Consider the following 14,184-nt stretch of genomic DNA (forward strand, 5'->3'; position numbering starts at 1 on the left):
TCCTCTCTCTCTTTGCCTGCCTCTCTGCCTACTTGTGACCTGTCTGTCTCTGTCAAGTAAATAAATAAAATCTTTAAAAAAAAAAAAAGAAAGATGTTAACAAGCAGGTTTCTTGGCCCCACTCATAGGGATGCTGATGCTAATGCTGCTGATTTTGAGGATCATATTTTTGGAGTAGCTCTGATGCAGAGTACTTGGCCAGATTCTGAAGATTAAAGTACAAGACCTGGGGTACCTGGGTGGCCTAGTCAGTTAGGCATCTGACTCTTCTTTTCGGCTCAGGTCATGATCTCATGATCTTCATGGGTTGTGGTGTCAAGCCCCACATCATCGGGCTCTGCTCGATGGGGAATCTGCTTGGCAGTTCTCTCTGCCCCTCTCCCCACTTAAGTGCATGCTGTCACTTGTGTTCTCTCCCCCCCAAATAAAAATCAACAAATTTTAAAAAATAATAAAGTTTAAGACCTCTGAAGAATAGTGGCTCTCATAATCAGGAGAGAATAAGATGAAAATGTAATGCAGGAGAATAAATCAAGTGATGAACTAGGTGCACATGTGGCATAGCATTCACTTTATACTCCAACTCCTAGAAATCATGGGTGAATTTTAACAATTAAGTATATAATACTGTAAAACAAGGGAGCATTTGATGACCTACGAATTATAAGAAAGGCTTCAAATGGTAGGATATTTTTTAAGGGAAACATCACAGCCCAAAAAGCTTGCAGGAGAGTACTACTGCAAAGGTACAAGTAATGTTGGGGTGGATCCATGGAGCAGCAGGGCATGTGGCAGCCAACAAAACAGCTTGTTGGACTCTTGAATTCACAGAAGCTGGCTCCCTATACTCCTCCTTATCCACTGCCTTCAAACAAGAAATGACAAAGATGTCCTATTTCTAACAGGAAGGGCGGAGAAAGATTTGGAGAAATAAGCACCAAATGGCTATTAATTTCCAACAGTTCTGAGGATGCTCTGATGTGCAGAATGTGGTTTATTGGCAACCCCAACCAGCACTACATCTTGACCTTCCCCACGAGTACCAGAGGAGGCTATAGTAAAAAGAGAGGCTAATGGGGAATCCCAAATCCCAGAAAGAGCAAACAAACAAAAATCACCAGAGATTCATGGAGAACTAGTACCATGAAGAAAAATGAACTACATGCAATGAAACAGAAGATACAAATACACTAATTAAATGCATTACATTGGGCAAGCGGTTTTTTTTTTAAGGGATAAAATTAATTGTCCTAAGAATAATAAGAGATACTACCAAATCCTTGAAATACTAATAAGTTGGTTACATTTCTAAAAAAGGACTTAGAGGGAAAAATAAAAGGCTGAATAGGGAACTAGAGCTGAATAGCAAATAATGACTTCAAAGATTGAGCCAAATAGTTCTCCTGGGATAAAGTGCAAAAGGACAGAGAAGTGGAAAGTAAAAAGGTAGAGTATTTTGGTTTTGTTTTTCCCATTTGTTTATTTAAGATTTTGTTTATGGGGCGCCTGGGTGGCTCAGTGGGTTAAGCCTCTGCCTTCAGCTCAGGTCATGATCTCAGGGTCCTGGGATCGAGCCCCGCATTGGACTCTCTGCTCAGCAGGGAGCCTGTTTCCTCTCCTCTCTCTGCCTGCCTCTCTGCCTACTTGTGATCTCTCTGTCAAATAAATAAATAAAATCTTCAAAAAAAAAAATATTTTGTTTATTTGTCAGAGCACAAGCAGGGGTCCAGCAGGCAGAGCAGGCAGAGGGAGAAGCAGCTTCTACCGAGCATGGAGCCCAATGCGGGACTCAGTCCCAGGACCCCAGGATCCTGACCTAAGGATCCTCAGCCTAACCGGCTGAGCTACCCAGGTGTCCCTTGTTTTTCCATTTTAATATAAGAGATCAAGGGGGATGTCAGGGAAGTTAATGGAGTATGAAGGGCCTGGAGTCCACCTCTTTACCTAGACCAAAATTTTACTGAGAGACTCTGCCTGATGTAACTGTTTAGGAACTCTGGAGTCTCTTGAAGACTTGTTGCTTTGAGGGGATGCCTTTGACACTAAATTTCAGCTGTTATCATGGTAAAGACTACCCATCTCCAATACCCTAGACCCATGATGGGCAGCTGGACCTGCATTCATAGACAGGCTTGTAGTGAGGGGGTGGGCAGTGCTTGGTGAGCTTTGGTCTTGTCAAAGATAATACGCGTAGTAATATGAAGAAGCTATTAAAATACTCTTGCTTTTTACAACTACTTATCTGTGTGGGGCTAAACTGTCTTCATATACTTTGTTCAAAACATAGTGCAACAGATAGAACACAGAAATGTTTAAAGGATTTGCAGATGTCTTCCTTCAGACCATATAGTAAGATTTACAAACATTTAAATGAGTGCCACTCTTCTTACTATTTCTTTGTCTTGTATAATCTAGTTATGTTAATATCTAATGAGTTTATCATTGTTACTTTTAGTGAGTTGGTATTTTCAGGTGTCTCTGCTTTAATTTCAAACATCATAAATGTTGAAAGTGACAACCTCATAAACAAAAGCTCTTTGGTATTCTCAATAATTTTTAAAGTTTAATCTTTAAACTTCAACACACTGAGAATCTCCAGATCTCTACACAGTTTCTATCCCAGACCTCCTGAAGAAAGGGAAAGACTCGGGGAGACTTATCTTGTGCTGTATCATCAATAAAGTATTCTATACCCAGCTCAAAAAAAAAAAAAAAAAGTGTATAAGCAGACCAGCAATGGTCACCAGATATTTAAGGAAATCATATTAAGCATATAATATGAAAAAAAAATAGAAAGCAATACAAATAAAAAGATTATTCAAAGAAAATATCTCAAATAAATTAATATTAGTGCCTCCATGAAAATAAAAGATAATATTATATCCATTAAATAATAACAGAATGCTATTTTTAAAAAAAGGCTATTAAAAAAAGTTCCTGTAAATTAATCATGAGAGAGTAGTAATGAAAACCATAATAAGATTGGGAAGCACCTGGGTGGCTCATTGGGCCTTCAGCTCAGATCATGATCTTAGGGTCCTGGAATCAAGCCCCATGTTGGGCTCCCTGCTCAGCAGGGAGTCTGCTTCTTCCTCTCACTCTGCCCCTCTTCCCCTGTTCATGTTCTCTCTCTCAATAAATAATATTAAAAAAAAAAAGGAGGATGAATTTAAACAGTTTTCAAAATCTAGAGTAAAAAGACCAAGAAATGAAAAATGAGAAAGAAAGGACAGAAAAGTGTCCAGGAAGTTGAATATTCAAAAAGATTGGTGTTCTCATAGAGAGAGAAGAGATAAAAGAATGGATAGAAAATTATCAAAGAAATAATCAAGAGAACTTTTCTGATTTAAACTCTACTGAGTACCCAGCACAATGAATAAAAATAAATCCTATACCAGCACATCAGTGTAAAATTTCAAAGAAGATTTCCAGAACCCTCAAGGGAGTAAAAACAGGACTTACATAATTGATAAAGATTCATAATAGCATGGACCTTCTCAGGAACAACACTAAAAGCTAGAAGACAATAGGACCATACCTTCACAATTTTGTTAGAAAGTTACAAGATTTCTGTACTCAGCCAAAGTATCAACCAAGTGGGAGGATAAAATAAAGATATTTTGAGACATACAGGGTCTCAAATACTTTTTTTTTGTACCTTTTCCCAAGGTCTCAAATACTTTTTTTTTGTACCTTTCCCACTTAAGAAGAATGAACCAAGAAAGAAAAAGAAGTAGGGTTTAGGAAAGAAGTAAAGGAAATCCCCAGGACAGAGATCCCAAGATGATAACTCTACAGAGGGAATAAAAAAGTGACCTGCCTGGGTTGTAACAGGTCAGAGGGTTCTAGGAGAAACGTGTTTAAGATGATGAAAATGTTAGAATGTCAGATATATTTGCATGAATTGTGAGGAGATTATGCACATGGGTTGGAGTTTGGGAAAAGAAAAATGGTTGTCTTTTGGAGTGCAATTCAATATGCAAATGTTCACACATGGTCTCAGATAGGCATGTGCAAAGTTCCTACCTTAGTGGTGTCTGTGATGATGAGAAATTAGAAATAACCTAAATGCCTATAAATAAAGACATTGTCAAATTACAAAACATACATATTGGTTTAATAATAGGCAGCAAGTAAAAAAAAATGGGGGACAGCTTTCTGTTTTCTGTTGTGGTTCCATTTGTGTTTCAGAAAACACAAAACTAAATTTCACTAAATTTCTCCATTTCTGATTATACATGAATATAACTAGAAAAAGATCTAATAGCCTACATCTCAAATTTTCATTGTATTGATCTCTAGTTGTTTGTTTATTCATTTAAGATCTATTTTTTGAGCATGTAGTATATGTAAGGAGTTGTTTCCTGCATGCTAGGAATGGTGCAGAGAGCAAATTGAAAAAAGTACCTGTCCTCATAAAGCTGACATCCTAGCAGGAAGAAACAGACCATGAACAATAAACAAATAAATACATTATAGGTCAGGTAATGAAAAGTACTCTGAAGGAAAGTAAAACTATAAAAGAGATAGATGGGGTGGGAGGGCACTTTCTGTCTTAAGCTCTGGTGTCCTGTGGTGCTTCCTTCATTGTGGACAAGTTCTGGAAATTTGCAGTGTCCAATAATGTAAGGTACTAGCCTCGTGTGCCCGTTGAGCATTTGTTATGTGGTTGGCGCAAAAGACAAATGGAATTTTAAATTTTATTTCATTTAAATTAAATTTAAATTGCCACATGTGGCTCACTGCTACCATATTGGTCAGTGCTTTTAAATGGGATGGTCAGGGATGCCGTCAACATAAGGCAACAGTTGAGCTGAAACCTATATGAAATGAAGGAGCTAACCGTAGGTTCCAGGCAGAATGAAAAGCAGGACCTCATCTGGAGAAGTTGGAGGAGGCCTATAAGGCTGGGCCATGATGAGTAAGAAAAAGAGTAGAAGGAAATGAAGCCAGAGAAACAGAAGCAACCCCCATCATGGAAGGCCACAGCAGCCAGTATAAGACTTTGCTTTTTCTTGGAAGTGGGAAACCATTGCAAGGCTTTGAGCAGACAAGTGAAGTGATCTGAATTTTTTAAAGGGTTGTGAGAACTATTATTATGATAAACAGTAGGGTTGAGGGCAGAACTGGGGAGAAAGTAAAGAGGCTCCTACAGTAACTCAGACCACAGGTGATGATGAATTAGTGGGTAGTGATGGAATGTAGAGAAGTTGTCAAATGAATTGACAGTATCAACGCTGAATTAGGTAAGGGACATAAGAAAGGGGGGGAATCAAGGATGGCCTTGAAAGGCTTTCGCCTGAACAAATGAAATCAGCAGTACTGGGGAAAGGAACATTTGGGCAAGGAATTCAAGAGTTCTGTTTTAGGGGTGGTAAATTGGAAGTGCCTGTAGATAGTTATGCCAAAGTCCTGACAATAAGTGACATTGAAAGGGAAATTTCAGTTGAAGGATTTCTTCTTGGAGAGTTCTCCAAGAGGATTTCTCTTAGAAAGGTTCATCAGTGGTGTTAGCCTTCTTTATGTGAGGGACAAAGCAAGTAACTTTCATCAGTCTTCAGCGTGAAGATTTTGTCTCTAATTACACATGCCTCTAAGATTTGGATAATTATTTCTTATTTTTTCTGTAGAATAGTTCCTGAAAAAATAAGGCTCCTGTCACGAATTTGTATCCCACTTGTAACTCTGCCAGATATTGAACCACTGGTGGAGGCTCTTCTCACCTACCATGGACATGAACCTCAGGAAGTGCTCTGGCCTGAGTTCTTTGATGCTGTGAATGAGGCCTTTCTGCTGTAAGTGATGTACATTTACTTTCTCAGCCACCTTTGCTTTTCCATTTCTTAGAATGCTTCATTATATTAGAAATGCAGTTTTCAAACGTTTGGTCTCTGCACCACTATGCTCTTAAAGATTATTGAGGATCCCAATGAACTTTTTTTTTTTTTTTTAATGTGGGTTGTATTTACCAATATTTTTTACCATGTTTGAAATTAAAACAAGTTTTTAAAATATTTATCATTTCATTTAAAAATAATTGATTACATCTTCACACAAATAGCATATTTTTATGAAAAAGTGATCTTTTCCAAGAAGAAAATTATTTAACAGGCGTGGCATTGTTTTACATTTTTGCACATCTCTGTATTACCTGACATAAGACAGCCAGTTCTCATAGGTGCTTCTGTTCAGTCTGGTGCGATGTGTTGTTTTGGTTGAAGTATATGATGAAAATTAAGCCTCACACAGATTTATAGTTGGAAAAGACAAGAATATTGTAGTAGCCATCTCAGATAATTGTGGATTTTCTCCTTGGATAGATACCTCACCAAAATTTGAAAATGGTAGTGTTTTAAGGTTAGTTGCTACACAGAATCTGAAATTACAACAATGAGCTTTTCATACTGTTACATTCAAACCCACTGAATGTGGGATACATTTTTGTTTGGTTGGGGTTTTTTTGGTGGTATACTTTTGATAGCTCTTCTGCCCAAGCAGGATTTTGTAGTCTGGTTTTTTAATGCATGCTTCATTTGGGCGATACTGGTTTATTAAGTTATGCAGATCTTCTGGCCCTGACATGTTTATTTTTTAGGATCAACATTTTCATTCTTGTCAGCGGCAATCTCATCAGAAATGTCTTTAGGTATTAGGACATTGTATCACACTGACAGGAACAAATTTGCCAAGATTCAAATCTGTGCTTAAAAACTCAAATTTATCATTGGCTACAAAATGCTGTCATTTGTTTGCCTTGAAGTGCAGGGGTCATTTCACTAATTTTTGAGAATGTATGTGCCAAATACTCAATTCTGAGTACCCACTGTCTGCCATTCTTTTAAGTAAATTTCCATTACAAAAGGCAGCTCGTTGATCTTGCTGCTCCTACAGTTTCAAGTGCTTTTCCTCCGCACAACTATCCTGATTTGTTACGCAGCAGAAGTGCAGTATGCATGCTTTTCTTTTCACCACACAGAACGTTTTTTATAAAAAGTATTTTCAGGTGTAAAATTGAGTAAAATTAATACTTATGCTGCTTCCTCAAGCACATTTCTGTGCAAGATTGGCAGTGTTATTACTGCAGGCAGTGGTGAAGAATACAGTGACTAGCTCCTCTGCTTGGCTTGTGTGGGGCAGAGTAGTTTTACTCACTAGTGCTGTTATACTGTGAGTGCAAAGGTCAACAAGGCTGTTCCAGGAAAAACCACAAGATTCAAAAGTATTCAACCCCTTAAAGTATTTCTCTTCCATAAGTGTGCACTGCCCAGCTCATTTAACAGAACCCCTGTTCTCAGTTAGTGTTGATACAAGATGAGTACAAACGACACAGCTAAGTTCAGCCATATCTAGAGGTTCCATTTTAAGCGAGAAGTATAATTCTCTTGATGAAATATTCACTTATTACATCTGTGTTTGAATTATTTAATTCCTTTTTGTTTCGACCCTGAATGATTGATATCAAATTGATGTCCCAGTTAGCTAGCACTCTAAGAGTATTTGAAAACATTCTGTCGAATAAGGCGTAATAAGGTAAATGAGTAACATATATGAAACCAAGGGGGAAATAGCTTTCTTCTTTCACTTAGAGGTTAGTCCAGTTCCTTTGGAGTAGATGTCTCATGGGCATGAGTCACGGAAATCTCTGGTATATTGGTTTCATCTTTTCCCAGTGAAACAGGTATGATTGAGAAAGCAAATCTTAATTCTCCTTTGTAAAGTCAGTCATCCATTCTTAAATGTAAGACAATATATTGTAAATGAATTTTATTTTTGAGTAAAATAGCAAATTACAAGAAAATTAAAATGTTATGCATTTATGAAGTATATATAAATATACTTAAGATCTACAATAATTTAGATAAAATTTAGACTTTTCAAGATTTTTATTTATTTATTTACTTATTTGACAGAGAAAGAGAGAGACAGTGAGAGAGGGTACAGAAGCAGGGAGAGGGAGAAGCAGGCTTCCCACTGAGCAGAGAGCCCACTGTGGGGCTCGATCCCAGGACCCTGAGATCATGACCTGAGCCAAAGGAGAGGCTTAACTGACTGAACCATCCAGGTGCCCCTTTCCAAAAAATTTTTAAATATTATTGCAAAATTAGACAACAAAGTGTACTTCTTGTTATGTTTCCATGGAGGCACAAAAGGAAATATTAGTTTACTTATTTACTTACTTACATTTCCCCCACCTGCTTTATTGAAATATAATTGACATATAACATTGTATAAGTTTAAGATGTACAAGTTAATTTGATATACTTTTTATATCACAAAATGATTACCACCATAGCTTAGCTAACACCATCATGTCACACAATCACCATTTCTTTTTTGTGGTGAGAACATTTAAGTTCTACTCTTAACATCTTTCAAATATATAATACTGTATCAACTATAATCACACCATGCTGTTCATTAGATCCCCAGGATTTATTCATCTTACAACTGGAAATTTGTACTCTTTGACCGACATCTCCCCATTTCACCACACACTAGTTCCTGGTAACCATCTTTCTAGTCTCTGTTTCTATGAGTTTAGCTCTTTTAGATTCCACAAATACTGTATGATATCACATAAAGTGATATCATACAGTATTTGTGTTTTTCTCTGTGACTTATTTCAGTTAACATAATGCCTTTGGGTCCATCCACGTCACATACTGCAGGATTTCATTCTTTCTCGTGGCTGAATAATATTCCACTATATAAATATATCACATCTTCTTTATCCATTCATCTACTTACAAATGCTTGGGTTGTTTCCATATCTTGACTGTTGTGAATGCACAGTGGGAGTACAGGTATCTTTTTGACATCCTGTTTTCATTTCCTTTAGATGTATACCCAAAAATGGGATTGCTGGATTATAGGATAGTTTTAATTTTCCATGATGGCTGCATAAATATGCATTCCCACCAACAGTACACAAAGGTTCCCTTTTCTCCACATCCTCACCAATACTTGTTATTTGTTGTCCTTCTGATTCTAGCCATTTGGACAGGTATAAGGTGATACCTCATTGTGGTTTTGATTTGCATTTCCTTGATAATCAGTGATGTTGAGCATCTTTTCACTTATTTGTTGGCCATCTGTCTTTTTTGGAAATGTCCATTTTTTAATTGGACTTTTTGTGAGATGTGTGTGGTATGTGTGTGTGTGTTGAGTTGTAGAAGTTATTTATATATTTTGCATATTAACCCCTTATCAGATATACATTTGCAAATATCTTCTCCCATTCAGCAGGTTTTCATTTTGCTGTGCAAAAGCTTTTTTTTTTTTTAAATGTAATTTTTTTTGGTGTTCCACAATTCATTGTTTATGCAAAAGTTTTTATTTTTGTATAGTACTGATAGTTTATTTTTGCTTTTGCTTCCCTTGCCCAAGGAGACATAGCCATAAAAATGTAGCTGAGCCTGATGTCCAAGAGATGACTGTCTATGCTTTTTTGTTTGTTTGTTTGTTTATTGGACAAAGAGAGCATGCTCACAAGTAGGGGGAGCAGCAGGGAGAGGGAGAGGGAGAAGCAGGCTCCTCAATGAGCAGGGAGCCTGATGTGGGGCTCAATGTGGGGCTTGATCCCAGAACCTTGAGATCATGACCTGAGCCGCCGGAAGCTTAACTGACTGAGTCACACAGGCGTCCCCTGCCTGTGCTTTCTTTTAGGAGTTTTGTGGTTTTAGGTCTCACAGTTAGATCTTTAATCCTTTTGAGTTTATTTGTATGCATGGTGTAAGAAAGTTGTCCAGTTTCATTCTCCTGCATATAGCTGTCCAGTTTTCTCAGCACCATTTGTTGAAGAGACTGTCTTTTACTTATTGTATAATCTTGTCTCCTTTGTCAGATTAATTGACCATATAAGCATGGGTTTATTTCTGGGCTCTCTGTTTTGCTCCACTGATCTGTGTGTCTGTTTTTCTGCCAGTACCATAGCAGATTACTGTAACTTTGTAGTAGATCTTGAAATTTGGGATTGTGATATCTCTAACTTTGTTGTTCTTTCTCATGATTGCTTTGGCTATTCAGGGTCTTTTGTGGTGGTGTATAACTTTTAGTATTGTTTTGCTAGTTCTTTCCCAAGTTCAGTTATTGAAGAGATTGTCCTCTCCCCATTGTGTACTTTTGGCTCCTTTGTTACAGAATAACCATATATGCATAGCTTTATTTTGGGGCTCTCAGTTTTATTACATTCATCTGTATACCTGTTTTCATGCTAATACCATACTGTTTTAATTACTGTAGCTTTGTAAAATAGTTTGAAATCAGGCAGCATGATGACTCCAGCTTTGTTCTCTCTCAGGATTACTTTGGCTCTTTGGGGACTTTTGTGGTTCCAGAAAAATTTTAGGATTGTTCTATTTCTGTGAAAACTGCCATTGAAATTTTGATAGCAATTATACTGAATTTATAGATTGCTTTAGGTATATCAACATTTTAAAAATATTAATTTGGGGTGCCTGGGTGGCTTAATCTTGAGCTGTAGCAATCTGCCTTCTGCTCAGGCTCAGGTCATAGTCGGGGGGTCCATCAGGTTGCTCCCTCCCACACTCCCCCTGCTTGTGTTTCTTCTCTCGCTGTCTCTCTCTCTCTCTCTCAAATAAATAAATAAATAAATAAAAATTGTTTTTGTAAAAAACAATATTCTTTTTAGGTTTTTGAAGATATTCTTTATCAATTTGAGAAAGTTGTCCTCCATTCTAGTTTACTGAGTTTTTGTATTGAATTGGTTTGGATTTTATCAAATACTTTTTCTGTATCTATTGATATAATCACATGACTTTTCTTTTTTAGCTTGTTTAATGTGACTGATTACATTAACTTGTTTTTAAAAGTTAAACCAGCCATGCATACCTATGACAAATTCCACTTGGTCATGATGTCTAATTCTTTTTATACATTGTTAGATTCAATTTGCTAATATTTTGTTGAGGATTTTTACTTCTATGTTAATCAGAGATACTGGTCTCTAAGGTTTGTTTTGTTTTGGTTTTGATCTCTACGTTTTCTTATAATGTCATTGACTGCTTTTGGTATTAATGTATTTCTGGCCTCAGAAAATGAATTAAGAAGTATTTCCTCTGCTGTTCTCCTCTGAAAGAGTTTATAGAAAATTGGTATAATTTCTTTCCTGAATGTTTAGTAGAATTCAGCAGGGCCTGATGCTTTCTTTTTTGAAAGGTTATTAAATGTTAATTTAATTTCTGCAATAGGTATAGGCCTACTCAGCCTGTTTCTTCTTATGTGAGCTCTGTTAGAATGTTATCTTTCAAAGAAGTAGTCCATTTCATTTAGGTTACCAAATGCATTGGCATAGAGTTGTTCATACAGTTCCTTTATTATCCTTTTAATGTCCATAAGCTCTATAATGTCTCCGCTTTTATTTCTGACATTAGTAATTTCTATTCTCTCTCTCTCTCTCTCTCTCTCTCTCTTTTTAAGTTAGCCTGGATAGAGACTTAACTGATTTTATTGATGAATTCCAAGAACCACCTTCTGGTTTCACTGATTTTTCTCTGTTGATTTTTTGTTTTCTGTTTCACTGATTTCTGTCTTAATTATTACTTTTTCTTTTCTTCTGTATACTTTGGATTTAATTTGCTTTTCTTTTTCTAAATACCTCCCTGAGGTGGAAACTTAGGTTATTGATCTTAGATATTGCTGATTTTCTGAGTATGTATTTAGTGCTATAAATTGTCCTCTAAACACTGTTTTTGTTGCATCCCACAAATTTTGATAAATTTTGTTTTCATTTTTCTTTAGTTCAAAATATTTTAAATTTCTCTTGAGGTTTCTTACTTGATCCATTTGTTACTTAGAAGTGTGTTGTTGCATCTTTACATAATTTGGGATTTTCGAGTTATCTTTCTGTTACTGATTTCTAGTTTATAATTGAATTGTGATCTTGAGAGCAGACATTGTATGATTTCTATTCATTTAAGTTTGTGAGGATGTATTTTATTTATTTCAGTTTTGTGGGGGTTGCTTGTTTTTTAGAGAGAGAGAGAGGGAGCATGAGCAGGGAGGGAAGGGACATAGGGAAACAGAGAGAGAGAGAATTCCAGGCATGCTTCACGTTGAGTGCAGAGCTGTGGGGATAGATCTCACAACCCTGAGATCATGCCCTGAGCTGAAACAAGAATTGGATGCTTACATGACTGAGCCCCCCAGGCACCTTATGAAGGTATGTTCTGTAGCCCAGAATGTGGTCTATCTTGGTGAATATTCCATGTGAACTTAAGAAGAATGCATATTCTGCTGTGTTTGGATGAAGTATACAAAAGTGGCAATATGTACAGTTGATTGATGATGTTGTTAGCTTAGCTATGTCCTTGCAGATTTTCTGCCTGCTGGATCAGTCTGTTTCTGATAGAGGGATGTGGAAGTCTTCAGCTGTGATAGTGGATTCATCTATTTTGCAATGCTGTTACTTTTTCCTCATGTAATTTTACATTTCATGATTAGGCACATACAAGGTAAGAATTATTATATCTTCTTGGAGAATTTATGCCTTTATCAATATGTAATGAATTTCTTGGGGTGCCTGGGTGGCTCAGTGGGTTAAAGCCTCTGCCTTCGGCTCAGGTCATGATCCCAGAGTCCTGGGATTGAGCCCCACATCAGGCTCTCTGCTCAGCAGGGAGCCTGCTTCCTCCTCTCTCTGCCTGCCTCTGCCTACTTGTGGTCTCTGTCTGTCAAATAAATAAATAAAATCTTTTTAAAAAAATGTAATGAATTTCTTTTTTCCTGATAACTTTGCTAGATCTGAAGCCTACTGTGTCTGAAATTAATACAGCTACTCCTGCTTTCTTTTGACTAGTGTGAGTATGGTATATTTTTCTCCATCCATTAGTTTTGATCTGTATGTTTCTTTATACTTAAAGTTAGTTTCTTGTAGACAACATATAGTTGGATCTTGTTTTTTGACCTGCTCTGTCAGTCTCTATCTTTTAATTGGTGCATTTAGATGATTGACTGTGATTGAAGTGATATTAACATAGTTTTATTAATATCTATTATATTCCTTACTGTTTTATATTTGCTACCCTTGTTATTTGTTCCTTTTGGTCTTACACTCTTTCTCTGCCTTTTGTGATTTTAATTGAAGATTTAACATGATACCATTCTTATCTTCTTTCTTAGCATATTCATTGCATTTTCTTTTTTTTACCTTTTTTAGTAAATACCCTAGAGTTTACAATATACATTTATAGCTAATCCAAATCCACTTTCACATAATATTATACCTCTTCACAGATAGTGAGTACCTTATTTTTTAAAGATTTTATTTATTCATTTGAGAGAGAGAGCCCAAGTGGGGGAAGGGAGAGGGACATGCAGACGCCCTGCTGAGCACAGAGTCCAGCTCGGGGCTGGATCCCATGATCCTGAGATCACAACCTCAGCTGAAACCAAGAATTGGATGGACGGACACTCAACTGACCAAGCCACCTGGGTGCCGCAATGAGTACCTTTAAATAACAAAATAATTCTAATTCTTCCTTTCTGTCTCTTGTATCATTCATTTCACTTATATGTAAGCACCCTACGCATATATACACACATAAACATACATAATCAAGTACATTGTTCCTATTTATTATTTGAACAGTCTATTTTCTGTTACATCAGTTAAGAATAAGATAAACGAAAGTTTTTATTTTGCCTTCGTTATTTTTTTCTTTGATGTTCTTTATGGAGAACTGAGTATCTGACCTATGTTACTTTTCTTCTCTCTAAAGAACTTCCTATTTCTTTACAGGGTAGGTCTACTGGCAACAAAACTCAGTTTTTGTTTTATCTGGAAAAGCCTTTGTTTCTCCTTCACTTTGGAAGAATAATTTGACAGGGTACAGAATTTCAGATGGTGGTTTTTTTTTTTTTTTGGGGGGGGGGGTCTCTCAATGCTTTAAATATGCTCCACTGTTTTCCTGCTGGCATGGTTTCTGGGAAGTTGGATATAATCCTATCTCTTTTCTCTATAACTAAGATTTAGGGGCATTTGGGTGGCTTAGTTGATTAAGCATCTTACTCTTGGTTTTGGCTCAGGTCATGATTTCAGTGTTGTGAGATCTAGCCCTGCATGGGATTCCACACTCAGGGAGAGTCTGCTTGAAGACTCTCTCCCTCTGCCCCTCCCCGCCACTCACACTCTCCTTCTTTCTCTACAAGTAAATAAATAAATAA

At 36.8% G+C, this 14,184-nt stretch overlaps 1 protein-coding gene across 2 annotated transcripts in view; it reads left to right on the forward strand.

Moving 5' to 3' along the window:
* FANCC (FA complementation group C) overlaps positions 1-14,184 on the forward strand; it is a 272,052-nt gene that overhangs the window by 197,555 nt on the left and 60,313 nt on the right. For both annotated transcript variants that reach the window (XM_044265751.1, XM_044265750.1), the window contains exon 7: positions 5,631-5,795. In XM_044265751.1, coding sequence (XP_044121686.1) covers positions 5,631-5,795 — 165 coding nt within the window. The remainder of the gene's footprint in view (positions 1-5,630; positions 5,796-14,184) is intronic.

This window comes from Neovison vison, chromosome 9 (genome assembly GCF_020171115.1).
Source record: "Neovison vison isolate M4711 chromosome 9, ASM_NN_V1, whole genome shotgun sequence".
In the NCBI taxonomy this organism is placed as follows: Eukaryota; Metazoa; Chordata; class Mammalia; order Carnivora; family Mustelidae; genus Neogale; species Neogale vison.